The 14,278-nt window shown below is 43.0% G+C and overlaps 1 protein-coding gene across 1 annotated transcript in view; it reads left to right on the top strand.

Annotated features, from left to right (window-relative positions):
- The window catches only part of ANKRD55 (ankyrin repeat domain 55), a 95,168-nt gene that overhangs the window by 37,805 nt on the left and 43,085 nt on the right, over positions 1 to 14,278 (top strand). The window contains exons 3-5 of the mRNA XM_007112809.3: positions 546 to 676; positions 4,638 to 4,747; positions 14,048 to 14,108. Coding sequence (XP_007112871.2) covers positions 546 to 676; positions 4,638 to 4,747; positions 14,048 to 14,108 — 302 coding nt within the window. The remainder of the gene's footprint in view (positions 1 to 545; positions 677 to 4,637; positions 4,748 to 14,047; positions 14,109 to 14,278) is intronic.

The raw sequence follows: 14,278 nt of genomic DNA, 5'->3' as shown, positions 1-14,278 counted from the left end.
TTGTCTTTTCAGCTTGTTTATGGTTTCCTTTGCTGTGCAAAAGCTTTTAAGTTTCATTAGGTCCCATTTGTTTATTTTTGTTTTTATTTCCATATTTCTAGGAGTTGGGTCAAAAAGGATCTTGCTGTGATTCATGTCAAAGAGTGTTCTTCCTATGTTTTCCTCTAAGAGTTTTATAGTGTCTGGCCTTACATTTAGGTCTTTAATCCATTTTGAGTTTATTTTTGTATATGGTGTTAGGAAGTGTTCTAATTTCATTCGTTTACATGTAGCTGTCCAGTTTTCCCAGCACCACTTATTGAGGAGGCTGTCTTTTCTCCATTATATATTCTTGCCTCTTTTATCAAAGATAAGGTGACCATACGTGTGTGGGTTTATCTCTGGGCTTTCTGTCCTGTTCCATTGATCTCTATTTCTGTTTTTGTGCCAGTACCATGCTGTCTTGATCACTGTAGCTTTGTAGTGTAGTCTGAAGTCACAAGTCAAACATTCTTTTTTTTTTTTTTTTGAAACATTCTTCAAAGCTGTGAAATGTCTCGTTCTAGGATGTACACCCTTAATGCATGCGGTTTCTGGACGTCAGGTGGACACAGTGAAGCTGCTGTTGAAGATGGGAGCCAATATTAACATGCAGGACGCTTATGGCCGCACAAGTCTATGCCTGGCAACCTATCTGGTACCAGCTGTGTCTGTTGTGGCTGTCAAAGAGTGGGGTGGACTAAATGTGTTGTTATGGGGCCCTACTTGCAGAAGAGTGTTCTTGGATTTGTGCAGCTGGCCAACAGAAATAGAACTTAAAAGTTGTGCTTTAATCATGTCCAACATTTATATAATGACTTAGAGTTGGTTTCATGGATTTAAGTCATTTTGGATCTTCCTAACAATCCTCTAAGTTAGAGGTGATATTGCCATGAGAGAAATATTCTTTTCCATCTTAATTGCATCAGAATTTCCCTTGGGGCATTTCTCAACACACTTGGTACTCCTTCTAAGAATGCCCTCTGTTAATACCCTCAGTGGGTGGTAACACTTGAAGCTGCAGTTAACCTCTTTGGGGTAGGATTAGTTGAGTGGAAGCTGAAGGATGAGCAAAGTAGAGAACAATGGAAGAACAATGGGAAGCGAGGTGGGTAGGGAGTAGGGGAGAAATACCAGTCTCTTAAGGGACAACACCAAGCATAGGATTCAACCCACAATCAGTGCCTAACTTAAAAATTATATAGAGCCAGTCCTCAACACAAGAGATTTCAGTCTGGCATTTCCCAATATTAGCACAGGCTTGGTAAAGCCTTACTGAAAATCTTCAAACCTCTCTCCTCTCAAATCTTCACTGTAATCCTTTCGGGAGACTCCAGGGCTATCTTGAGTCCACGTCAAACAACTGCTCCTTGGTGTCACACGAAGGTCATCATTCTCCCTCCTCTCCAACGTGGCTCCTGCAAATCTTCATCATAACCACTGTTGCTGCCGATGCAGCTTCTTGCATTTGCTGTTGCTGCCCATTGACAGTGGTGGATTCACCCATGGTGTCCTGAAGCTGCCTTGGACAAGTAGAACACTTCCCTTCCCCAAACACCACACCTTCCTGCTTGCAATAAAGCATTGCCCAGTCCTCACAGAGATTTTCTTTAGACACTACTCTTTCATTTCTTATTTGCATGCCCTCTTTCTCTAGGACTCACACATGAAACTGGGAAGAGTTTTTCAAAGTGTTGGGGTGCTTGTTTCAAATGTGGGTTCCTGGATTACACCCTAGACCTCCAGAGTCAGACACTCTGGGAGCAGGACAGGGGTGGAGAGAGAAGTGCCTGCACGTTAAACAAATCTCCCCAACAATTTTTTTTTTTTTTTCGGTACGCGGGCCTCTCACTGTTGTGGCCTCTCCCGCTGCGGAGCACAGGCTCTGGACGCGCAGGCTCAGTGGCCATGGCTCACGGGCCTAGCCGCTCCACGGCATGTGGGATCTTCCCGGACCGGGACACGAACCCGTGTCCCCTGCATCGGCAGGCGGACTCCCAACCACTGCGCCACCAGGGAAGCCCTCCCCAACAATTTTTATGCCCATTCAAGTTTGAAACACACTGATATGTGAGTACTAGGTGAAGTCCAGTGTCTCAGACAGACTTATGATGGCCTTCCCAGTCCTCCTCCCTTCTGGCACATGCCCTAATAACTGCTCTTGCTGTAGGGATTTTTGGTGTCTGAGATGAGGAAAAGAGAAAATTTGAATCAGGGGATGGAGGAAGGGAATAGAGATGGTTTCTAAATTTAACTGCCACTAGCATACAGAATAGAGTGAAACCAAGCTACAATTCTTTCAAAATTCTAAAATTCAACATTTCAAATTTCTTGGGCTAGGTAGCACTTAAGCGACTGGGAAGAAGTTCTCCTCTAGATCACAGTGAACAGTGAGCCTAGTGAGGTGCCACCGTTGCATACAACTCTTTCTAGGAACGCATTCTAAGGAGCTGCATAGGGAAGTACGCAGGCATGACAGCATGGGCATTACCCTCTTACTGTTGACCCCACCTCTGTCTGGCAGCCCAAGGCAGGGCCCCTCACTGGCTCTCCTGAGGATCCCTGGGAAGGTGAGAGTAGGTGGTATCTTAGTGATTACACAGTGAAGCCCACCACTCCCTCTGGCAATGTTTGAATTCAAGTATTAAAGAGGAACTAGGCAAAGGGAGCACTCAGAAACTGTCTCAGTCACAGCTTCAAGCTCAGTATACAAATAAACTTACCACAGATGTGTGATCCTAGGCAAATTTCTTCACCTCCTCATGCCTCTTTCCTCATTTGTAAAATGTAGTAAAAATAATACCCTAAGTTTATCACTGTTGAAGGAGAACCACATGCAGAATCACCCAGAGCATAGTAGGTCCAAAACATATTTGTTGGTTCTGAATAGTGACCATGGGTTTCAGATGTAGTCAATGGTTTTCTGATTTCTTTTCTGAAGAAAAAAAAGAAAACCACATATACACATAGTTCCAGGAAATGTTGCAAAATGATAAAAATGTTTCAAACCCTTCCCCATCAGAAGATTCATTTTTCAAAAACTGAAACTTTGGCCACTCAAAAATTTGGCAACTCTGAAATTTGTCCAGCATGCCTTTCTTTTGGGTCTCCTGGCCATATTTTTCCCTTTTAATCAGAAAACTTGATGACGGGCATTAGGAACTAAAACCAGATTTCATACATTAGTAAACTATGAAAATTATTTGCTTCTACTTAAGACAAATATTATTGGTCAGTTCAAAGCCATATTCAATTTTAGAACCTAAGAATTTTAATGTGCTTTTGTAGAAAGATTTTTTTTGCAGACTTTTCAGAACCAAAAGGTCTTTTCTTATGGTTATCTTTTTTTCTCCTCCATGCATTTAGTAACATTTTTATTGCTTCCAGTACTGCATGGGAAAATCTTCAGTAATCTTTCTCTTGTTACTGGGTAATCTTGAGGCTTAACTATACAGGAATGGAAGAAGGCAGGAAAAAATAGACCTTTATTATATTAGTCTTCATAATAATAACTTCAGTTACTCATAAGTTATTATTATACTCATATACTTCATATACTTATAAGTATACTTATATACTTCATTTACTTATAAGTTTACTTTTAATTAGGTGAGTAACCCAAATGATTCTGGATGGATGTAGGAGGTGTTCTCCTTGACATGTGAACCAAACTCAGTTATCAGCAGGGTTGGGTCAGTTACTTAAAGTATTAACAAACAGAAAGGGAGGACTAGCCTGCAGTTATATTTTCCCTTTGAAATAGGAGAGACAGTGGAGAAATGACCCAGCTGTAAGTGCTAACCAAGTAGGGACAAGCATCAGATGTGGCAATATCAGGTCTCAATCTGGTGAATTAGTAGACAACAGGGAGTTCGAAGGAAGTTTCTTGGGGAATTCATAGGGGGATAAAACACAACAATGGGGAGCCCTTAGAGGGTGCTGGTGATAGCCCCATATTCAGCAGCAGAAAGATCAGTCAACAGGGTGGCAGGGTCCCAGCCATTGGATTAGGGCTTAGTTTAGAATTCCAGGCATCAGGAAGGAGACTGACTAGAATAAGCAAGATATTATCTTTGTGGTTACTAGAAAAAGAACTTGGAAAAGAGGACGAAGGACCATTTATCAGATATAGATGAACTGAGGCATAGAGTGGAGGCTGGGACTCAAGAATGACATAGGAGCCCAGTTTTGGAATTGGACAATGACGTCCAGGTCAGACCATTGACGAGCATGATTTGGAGCTAAGCCCATAGAATAAGGGTCTAGAGCTGATTAATCACCCCCATCACATGCCACATTTGGCTCTAGGAACTGGGTGTAAAAGTGGAATGCCAGAAAGTGGCCCTAGAAATGGGGAGGCAGATGCAGAAGAGTCTAGGAATCAGTCTGCATCTTACAGGGTAAAGGTCCCAGAAAACTCAGGAATCCACACCTCAAGACCTTCAGCCCTCTGTTGTCTAAATGGGAGTTATGGTCCTTAACCAACCACTTCAGGTCCAATAGAACATGTTTTTAGCCAAACCAAAGAAGAAAGGGAAAGAAAACTGGAGAAAGTTTGTTGGACTCTGTTACTATGTTATGCGAGATTGTGTTATATAACGATGCTCTTACTCTTCCAGGGTTGGCTGGAAGGCTGTGTGAGTCTACTAAGAAATGGTGCCAAGCACAATATCCCTGATAAAAATGGCCGTCTGCCACTGCACGCTGCCACCGCTGAGCCCGATGTGAGGTACGTAGCCAGGTTCACACGACGCTCAAGTTGGGAGGCACCCAGCTTGGATTAGAAGGTCATCTAATCCAATCCATGTGGCAAATAAAAACAAAATCCATCCATTTTTTTGGTATTTGCAGCAGACAGGACCCCATCTCAGTGAATCAAAATATCCTGGAACAATCTCAACTCTAGTCTCAATCCCATTTTTACTTCGATAAAACCCTTTTCTCCTAGTCTCTGATTTAAGAAGAAATGCTGTTTGTCATCATCTGAATTTCTTATATTCATTCATTCAATTAATCAGTCAATTATTAACTCAATAACTATTTATTGAGTGCTTATTATGGACCAACCACCGCTCTAGGCCCTAGAGTTCCCCAGTGAGCAAGACAGTGTCTCTGACCTCACAGAGCTTACTTTCTAGTGAAGGAGTTAAGTGGCGCACTAGTAAACAAATAAATAGGATAATTTCAAATAGTGACGAGCGCTGTGATGGAAACCAAACAGGGTAAGAGAAGGTTAATGTATGAACCCAGAGTCATGCCAACATTTATGGGCTGGAAGGAGGCAAAGACCCAGCAAAGGAGACTGAGACAGGGGGACCAGTGGGTGAGAAGGAAAACCAGAAGTGTGTGCTGCTGGAGACCATGCAAAGAAAGCCCTCAAATAATTGGATGATTGAGGTCACCTTTTTGTAAGACGATTGAGCAACAAAGGAAAAAGCTTTGCCCAGACCAAGTGTAGCTACCCCAGGCCTCTGTATCCAAGTGGCCTGGGTCCCCAGTCTTTCGAAAGACCCTCCTGGCAGCTTGATGACAGCACACTTCCCACTGTGGAATCAGCAAGGTTCCATTCCAGGCACTTCCTGAACCTCTGCTGACAGAGCAGGCCTCTGACAGGAACTTCACACTCCCCAGAGCTAGGCTGAAGGCCAGCAGCACGGTGGGTGCATTCTGCTGCCTCCTTCAGACCCTGTGTTCAGAAGTAAACTGAAGCCAAGCAGGGGTTGAGGAGACCAAGGCCCCTTCCAGGTTGAGAGGTAATAGGATTTCTTCATTTCAGTCTGTTTACACTAAAGTTAAAGGACTTGGGAAATTCCAGGACTATTCCCAACCAAGCCTTGCCTCTTATTATCATTGGATCATATCCAGGAATAATAGAAAACTAGGATTTACTCAAAGCCCAACAAAACAAGGAAGTTTAGAGAAGAAACAGCAAGCCCAGAGCTAACAATCAGTAGACATCATAAAATGACTACCTTTTGATGAAAAAAGAGTGACTTTTCTAGACAACCCACAGAAATATTTAGTCACAAAATCATACTGTCTTCCCAAGAGTAATCTTTAGAAAATACGTTTTAAACGTACCTTTTAAGACTATTCTGCCCCAATTTACTCCACTTAGATGATTTTTACCTGCCTCACTCAGAGTAGTCATTTCAAAATCTACCTGATTCTGGAAAATGAACACCTGCTTTAGTTATGGTAATCATAGCTGTTGTAACAAATAAAACCCAAAGCTTCAGCATTTTAACATAATAAAAGTTTAGTCCAATGTAGGTTTCCTGGATGGGGGCAGGGGGCCTCCCCTCCACAGGTAATTCAGGGATGCAAGCTTGTGGCTTCATCATCTTCTAGCATCACAGAATCCTTTTTGTTCGGCCTGCAGATAGCGTAAGAGGAGCTTAGATAAGCCTCACTTATTTCTTTAAAATCTCAGCCTGTAAATGACACAATTCACTTCTGCTCACATTCCATTAATAAGGATGAGTCATTTGGCCATAAAGAGCGATGGGGAATATAGTCCCTGACCTAGAATCCACCTCCTGGTGATGACTCCAATCCAAGAAAGGGGGGCCAGAATTTTGGTGAAAACCTGGCTCTGCCATTAAACCATTGCACCTGAGGGGTGAACTAAGCCTTGGCAGTCAAAATCACACTCAAGATCAATTTGGTCAATAGATTAGGCTCATCATCTGAAATCACTACAATAGTATATTAAAAACTAATCTAAGTGTACTTCCTCTTTTGTAGACTTACTAGACTATTCTTTATTATGCCCAGCAGTGCCCCTAGACTCTCTAGGATTTACATTACATCACTATAACTGAGATAACACAGAGCTGTGGCTTCCCCTTCTCGTGAAATTGTCCCAAATGACCCAGTCACCACCTTAGGAAGAGCTGAAGCCAGAAAAATAAACATCCTCTGTGTGCTGATTATATAGTTTTATTGTCCTAAATGGACAGTTAGCTGATTCTGGAAGATAAAATCTGCTTTAGTTATGGTAATGCTAGCTGCTGTAACTAGTAAAACCCAAAGGTTAAGATTAAATATTCCAGAACCAAAATTATCATACCTGTTAAATGTTCTCCAAAAATGAATTGGGTTAAACCTTAACAACTGTCGAATGAAAAAAAAAAACCAAAAAAGCACAACATGAGTTGTGAGTTAAGTTTTATTTGGGGCTAAATGAGGACTTACAGCCCAGGAGAGAGCATTTCAGAGAGCTCTGAGAAACTGCTGCAAAGGGGTAGGGGGGAAGGTCAGTATATATGTGATTTTGGTGAAGGGGGAGTACGTGCAGTCAAGCACACATTTTTGCAGAAGGTTGCTGCTAGTCACGGGAAGCAGATGTTACCGTGAAAGATTTTAGTGCTTTTCTAGATATGAGGAGATGCAAGAATTGGGCTCATAAAATCTTCTCCTGAAAATATCTAACTATCTGAAGGCCAGTTCTGCCAGTTTTTCCCACAGCACAGAGTGCCTCATTCCTGATCTCCACCCTGAACTCCTTTGAGGGGGTGTTGAAGGTCAGCAGTCTCAGCAGCTTGTGATTTAATCCTTGTAGGGGTAGATGGCAAATGCCAACCTTGAGTTTGACACAACCCATGTAGCAAATCAACTGGCTTTGTCACCTAGAGAACATTTCAAAACTAGCTTGATTGAAAGGATTCCTTATGGAATTACATTGCTTAAAATTAGATATTTTATCATTGTTTTAACTGAGAAATTTTATGGCCGTGGCAGAGTTTGATAACATCTGCATTAAATCCTTCAAGCCGAAACTAACCACACCAGAGAAGTTGGGCTTCAGTTGCCCATTTGTTTGTGTGTCTGCATGAACTCAGAATCGTTTTCTGAGAAAAAAAAAATCTTGGTCTGTCTTATGGGCACTTTCTAATCCTAAAATCATAACGCAGAAGGGAGTGACCTTCCATTAGACCATGCATACCTGTTTGACTATTTAATTTTCCTAAGTGGATGCAACTTTAGGCCAGCTTGTCTGACCATTAAAGCATATAGGTCTGTAGTTACAAAAAGGATGATGATGACAAACAAAACTGATTATTTGTCATGTTCTGAGCAAAGTTCTTAGTGCTTTCCATGTACTATCTCATCTAATCTTTACCACACCTCTATGTGATAGGTAATATTTCTATCCCCATTTTATAGATGAGAAAACTAAGGCATCAAGAAGAAATCTAATTGCCTAGTGCATGTGTGAAGATAAGTAACCTGCCCAATGGGTCTGCTGTGCTCCTGGAGTCCACTGCTGTGGACCCTGTTGAATTTATTTTAATGGCCACATTTTATCATTAAGCCCTCAGTCTACACTGAGAGGCCTTATAAGAAACAGCCATACAAAACTCCTTATTGTCTGATTGTCAGGAAAATTTTTTTTTTGTTACAGTGACCAAAATAATCTTTTCTGAAAAACCACAAGAAAAATTTCTACTAAAGGAGGAATTCCTGTGCTTCTTCTGATAAATTATTTTTTATTTTTACTGTGTGGACACTGTGACTTATGATCATGTTTCTCTCTGCATATTCAGAAAACTCAAAGCCCAATTTGTGTCTCACCTCTGGCATGCACATAGGACCATAATTATGTGTTCTTTATCCTGCCCTCATTTTCTCTTTGCCTAGTTTTTTCGCTTGTGATCTTGTTTTACTATATGTATCTGAAAACCACCTAAAATCCTGTTTTTGGATTGAGGTAAAGGGTGGCCAGGAGTTCCCGCTCAGGAGTCAGACTGACTTGAGTATGAATCTGGCTCCATATCTTACAGACCATATTATCTTGGGCAAGTTAACATGTCAAGGTTCAGGTAGCTTTCTTTTCTAGAAAGTAGGAATAATACAGTACTTACCTCATAGGTAAGTAGGCAAAAGTAAATGAGAAAATATGTGGAAAGCACTGAACACTGTCAATTGTCCATGTTCAGTAAGTGTTAGTGGTAATGATGAGGGTGATGATATCGATGATGATGATGATGGAAGATAGAAATAAAGTACCGTAGATCAGCACTAAAGAATGAAATCCTGCTACGGCCACCCACCAGCTCTCACCCTGGCCTTCTTCACCTTAGCACACACAGGTCCACAAAAAATATATCTGCACACACAGGTGCATGCCCACACAGTCCTGCACCCACTGACATGAGCACACATTTACTGTGAAGGTCATCAGGATAGGAACAGCGCTCCCATTTGTATTAACCTTGGGACATTGTAGAGCATTGCAAGATTTTAGAACCCAATGAACATTAGACTCAACCATTCAGTGTACATGCATCTATATTTTTCCTCTAATCATAAGCATATGTACCAGCCACATTGTGGCCTTGTACTGAGGTATTCATACTCCTTTTAAAATCCACTAACTCCTATATTTCCAAACAGCACACTCCTTCCACTCGGTGCTTGCTGGAGACTATTTAGAGTGAAGTCTCAAACTGAAGCTGCTTATAAACAAGCCAAGGGGACACTTCAATTAGCCCTTTGCCTCCAGAGAAATTTTGGTTCTCTGATGGAAACAACTCACTAGCAAACCAACCAGTGGCAGTATACAGCCTTAGCTAAGCTACAGCTCTGTGGGAAATCTAAGCTGCTGCTGGGATGAAGGACCTATAATTAAGAACACGAAGGCAAGCTGGATGTAGAAAAGCAAAGGAGCACAGGTTTCATCTCACGAGTCCCCTTCCTGCTTTGAATGCTCTGCTTCTCAGCAGGTCCGAGTTTTCTCCCTTTCAGCTCCCCATTGCTTTTTTTGCTTCCTTGGCTGGGACATTCAGAGGGCGTCCATGTGAAAGAGGGGGCATGATCATTAAGACAAAGCTCGAAAGAGCTCGCAGTTGTGTTTGTACAACACTGCGCATGCTAGAGTTGCAAGGCAAGCAGCGATTTCCTCTGAAAGCAGCCACAGGGCTCTCTGAAAGTCCTTTTATGGTCTCCATGGTTACCAGCAGATTTTTTTTTTTTTTTTTTTTTTTTCCTGCCAAAGTGCCAACAGCTCTGCCTCTTTTCATTGCTCTTGACTACAGCCAGAGGGAGGAAGGAAATCATTTCTTTGGGGTCCTGTTCTCTAGTTTCCAGGTGATGCATTCTAACCTGCAGTAGATGTTTCACTGAAGCATACTCTCACCTCCAGGCAGCTTCAGGGACAGGAGAGCAGATGACTGGCTTGGGGACCCTTTTTCCCAGCCATCCCTGGGCTAAGCCCCCCTCCAGGACTGTGAGCCCAAGGGGCCAGCAAAACAGAGAAGCTCAAGGAGACAACCCTCCCCCCTTTCCTGGATACATCTAGCTGAGCTCTCTCTGGCCTACCAATCCCCTAATGGCAATCACGGGACCCCAGAATGTAAACGGTAGGAGCCTTTTAAGAAATTAATCATTATATAGAATTTATTATAGTATGTAAAGTCCATGTTAAGTGCTTTATATGCTTTGACCCATTTAAAGTTACAGCAAATCTTTAAGAAGTAGGGTTGTTGTTATGTTTATTTTACAGATAAGAAAATGTAGGCACGGAGAGTTTCATAACTTGTCCAAGGTCTGGCTGATTGGTGAGGGAGCAGGGCTTCTAATAGAGGCAGTCTGGCTCCAGCCTCCGTGCTCTTATCACTCACCACTCTGCCTGTCTGGGAAAGCTCCTGCTGGGGACCTGTGCCTGCTGTCCTGGCAGCTGGGATGAGGTGAGCCTTATGCTGTGGCCTGGAGATCTAAGAGCAGAGTTTTAGCTGGTGCTAATAGGAAATTGGGCTGGGAGGTTATGGGAGAAATACTCCTGGGTCACCTTAGCACAAAACAGGAGCTCTGAGAAAACAAAACTAAGAGATCTGCAAGTCCACTGTTAATTAAGACAGACGTGGGACAAGTATCTTGCAGATTACCTCTGAACCACGGAACAGTATAGAAGCACCAGGCTGGAAAGCAGACACCTGGTTTCTAGTCCAGGCTGGATAACCAAGGCAACGTGTGATGGCCTTGGCAAGCAGTGTAGTGCATCAGGTCATTTGCTCTCATAAAATGAGAGAAAGAGAGAGAGAGAATACTCATCTGTAAATTTGTACCAGCTTTAAAGATCGATGAGTCACAGTGACTTAGGAATCAAATGGAGACAAGCAGTATAGATTGGCATATATCACTCAGGGTCGTGACAGGGAAGACATGAAATAGTAAAAGAGATGAGTAAGAAAGTTTAATGAAAGACTATTTGAAATTAACCAGCAAGAGATGGTGACCATCTGCCACCCCCACTCCCCTCCAAAAGCAGGAAAGTGTTCCTCCCCTAGGCCACAAGAGGTGAGAAAGGAAGCTGCTACTGGAAACCTGCTAAGAGCTGGGCGGTAGTTGTAATTGTAGTGTAGGAGAGGGGCCACCTGGCAGGAGCCAAGGCCTTTAGTAGAGGAAAAAAATCATTGTCAGAAAGGGAAGTGGCTTCTCTCCCTCCTGCTGGTTCTCCCACTGTCCAAACCCAGTGGGAGGTCAGAGGGCAAGGGACCTGGATGATGAATTATTGGAGGTCAGCCTCAGAGTAGGACACTGCAGGGCAGAGACTGGATCTGAGAGATAAACAGAGGACTATCCAGCACAGAGCTCACCCTGTGACCCTTGGAGGCTCACCCAGGATGTGAGAAGAGGTCTTGATCTCCCCACCCCCATTCTCATCTGGTTAGAGCCAACTTCCCCCAGTGTGATCACGCTGCTCTGGAGGAGCCCCAGAAGATCCTGTCCGACTACAGGTGATCTCAGTCTGCTCAGGGTTAGCCGGGGATACCAGATTGGACCACCACTGACCTCCTGCTCCCTCTCCATCCCCCAGCACTTCGGACCACATGTGCCCTAGAGATTAGACAGTGGCCATTAATGGAGGGGGGGGGGAGAGAGAGAGAGAGAAAGGAAAGAGAGAAAGAAGAAAGATAGTCACCCGTTACCCTCCCCCCCATAAAGCAGCTATAAGGGAAAATATAAAAAATAGCATTAACCAAAATACAATTATTTTTGTAGCATCTTCCCACCTGACGGAGAAATTCTAGAATTCAGAAAGGATAAAGAGATGTGCTGTTTACAGTCATAGCCACTGTTCCTTTAAAATCTGTGTACTAGGAGTTTTACACCTGTTATGTTATTTAACCCTCACCACCACCACCACATGTTATTATCCTTGTTAGAGAAGTAAGGATACAGAAGCTCAGAGAGGTCATGCAGTGGTGAGGCCAGAATTAAATCACAGCAGTGTCCTGGCTCCCCAAAAAACAGTGATAAGACTAGATTTAAAACCCAGGCTTCCTGGTTATATTACCCCCACTGAAGAAGTCCACCCCCATTTAAGTTCTCTTTGTAACACAGTATGATCAATCCCTCTGATTAATATTAAGCAGTTGAATACTTAGGACTTTAGATGTCATCTCAGCTGAGAGACAATGAAAATCTGATTCAGGAGGAGGCTAAGCCATTTTATTTTTCAAATAATTCTTCCAAAATAATTGCCAAATTTTTTCATTGTCTGCCCATAGACAGTCCTTTATCATCTTGGTGAGTATATTAGTTTGCTGGGGTGACTGTAACAAAATACCACAGGTTGGGTGGCTTAAACAGCAGAAATTTATTTTTTCACAGTTCTAAAGGCTGCTGCTGGAAGGCCACCATCAAGGTGCCAGCAGGGTTGGTTTCCTCTGAGATTCTCTCCTTGGCTTGCAGATTGCCATCCTCTTGCTGCCTCTTCACATGGTCTTCCCACTGTAAGCGTGTGCCTCTGGTGTCACTCTTTGTGTCCTAATCTCCTCTTTTTATGAGAACACCAGTCAAATGGGATTAAGGCCCGCTGTAATCCTTCATTTTAACTTAATTACCTCTTTAAAGGCTCTATCTCCAAATATAGTCACATTCTAAGGCATTGGGGGGTTAGAGCTTCAACATATAGATTTGGGAGGGACACAATTCCTTCCATAACAATGAGTATCCATTGATTTATTCATTCAGCACCTTTCTCAGTGGTTTCCAAATCTGATTGTTTACCAGAATTTTCTGAACAGCTTATTTAAACGGTAGAAGCTACGCTTCTCTCCAGACCTCCTGTGTCAGAAACCTTGAATATACAGCCCAGGTAAAAAAAAAAAAATCTCCCCAGGGAATTCTGAGATGGAGCCAGGGTTAAAACTTCTAGGGTTAAGTATTCTAGAAATAACACTTACTGTGTTCTAGGCATGCTTTAAATGCTGTATGCATATTAACTCATTTAATCCTCACCCTGATCTATAAGGTAGGCACTTTTTATTACCCCCATTTTATAGATGAGGAGGCATAGGCACAGAGAAGTGAAGTTACTTGCCTGTGGTCACAGAACTGGTCAGTGACAGGACTGGCATGTGAACCCAGGTAGTCTGGCTCCAGAGTCTGGGCTCCTAACCACTATACTCGACTGCTTCTCTCCCACAGATGGAGTACTGACCTCAGCCAACCAAGTATTGGGCCCAAGTGGGATAAGAACTTGAACCGGAGAATCACTGGCAGTTGTTTCACACTGATAACTGCCATTGCATGCTTAGGTATTTGTGCGTTTTAGAAAGAATGAGCGAAGTTGTAAATGCTGACTGCCTCCAGGTATAACCTGTAGATTTAGAAGGCATGACACATGTACCTAGTGGTGAAGCAATTTGAAAGCACTCTATAAGTTTATGTAAAATGAATAAAAAATAAGCACTGGAGGACTTTGCTTCTTAGAGTGAACACAAAGGGATACAGTTCTGGTGAGGAAGGTTAAGTGTGAGGATTCGCCTTCTCCATTCTCTCTGGCTGCTCCAGAAGCACTAAGATAGAGAGGAGGTGGGAGAAGAGATAGAGGCCTTCCTCCTACCTGCCTTCTTGTGCCTTATTACCTATCACACAGGCTTTTTTCCCGTGGATCTTTCCCCTAGTAGATGCAAAGGGCATATGGTCATTTGGAGGCCTTCAACAGACTGTATTTCTAATGTCCTGTTCTCATTCAGATTCTGTTCTTTTAAGCCGCTTCTCCTATTTTTCTTTACAGGCTCCTCATGGTCCTGGTACAACAGTCAAGCCTCAACGAGATTAATCACCAGGACAGTGAGGTGAGCCTGCCCTCTCAAGGAACAGTTGCCATTGTGCATGTTAGGGTGGCAATAAGGGCTTTTTTTTCTTCTTTCTTTTTTCTTTTTTTGCGGTTCGCGGGCCTCTCACTGTTGTGGCCTCTCCCGTTGCGGAGCCCAGGCTCCGGACGCGCAGGCTCAGCGGCCATGGC

Source organism: Physeter macrocephalus, chromosome 8 (assembly GCF_002837175.3).
Source record: "Physeter macrocephalus isolate SW-GA chromosome 8, ASM283717v5, whole genome shotgun sequence".
Classification (NCBI taxonomy): domain Eukaryota; kingdom Metazoa; phylum Chordata; class Mammalia; order Artiodactyla; family Physeteridae; genus Physeter; species Physeter macrocephalus.
Note: the sequence above shows the minus strand (reverse complement) of the source record. Positions and strands in the feature narration are given on the sequence as shown.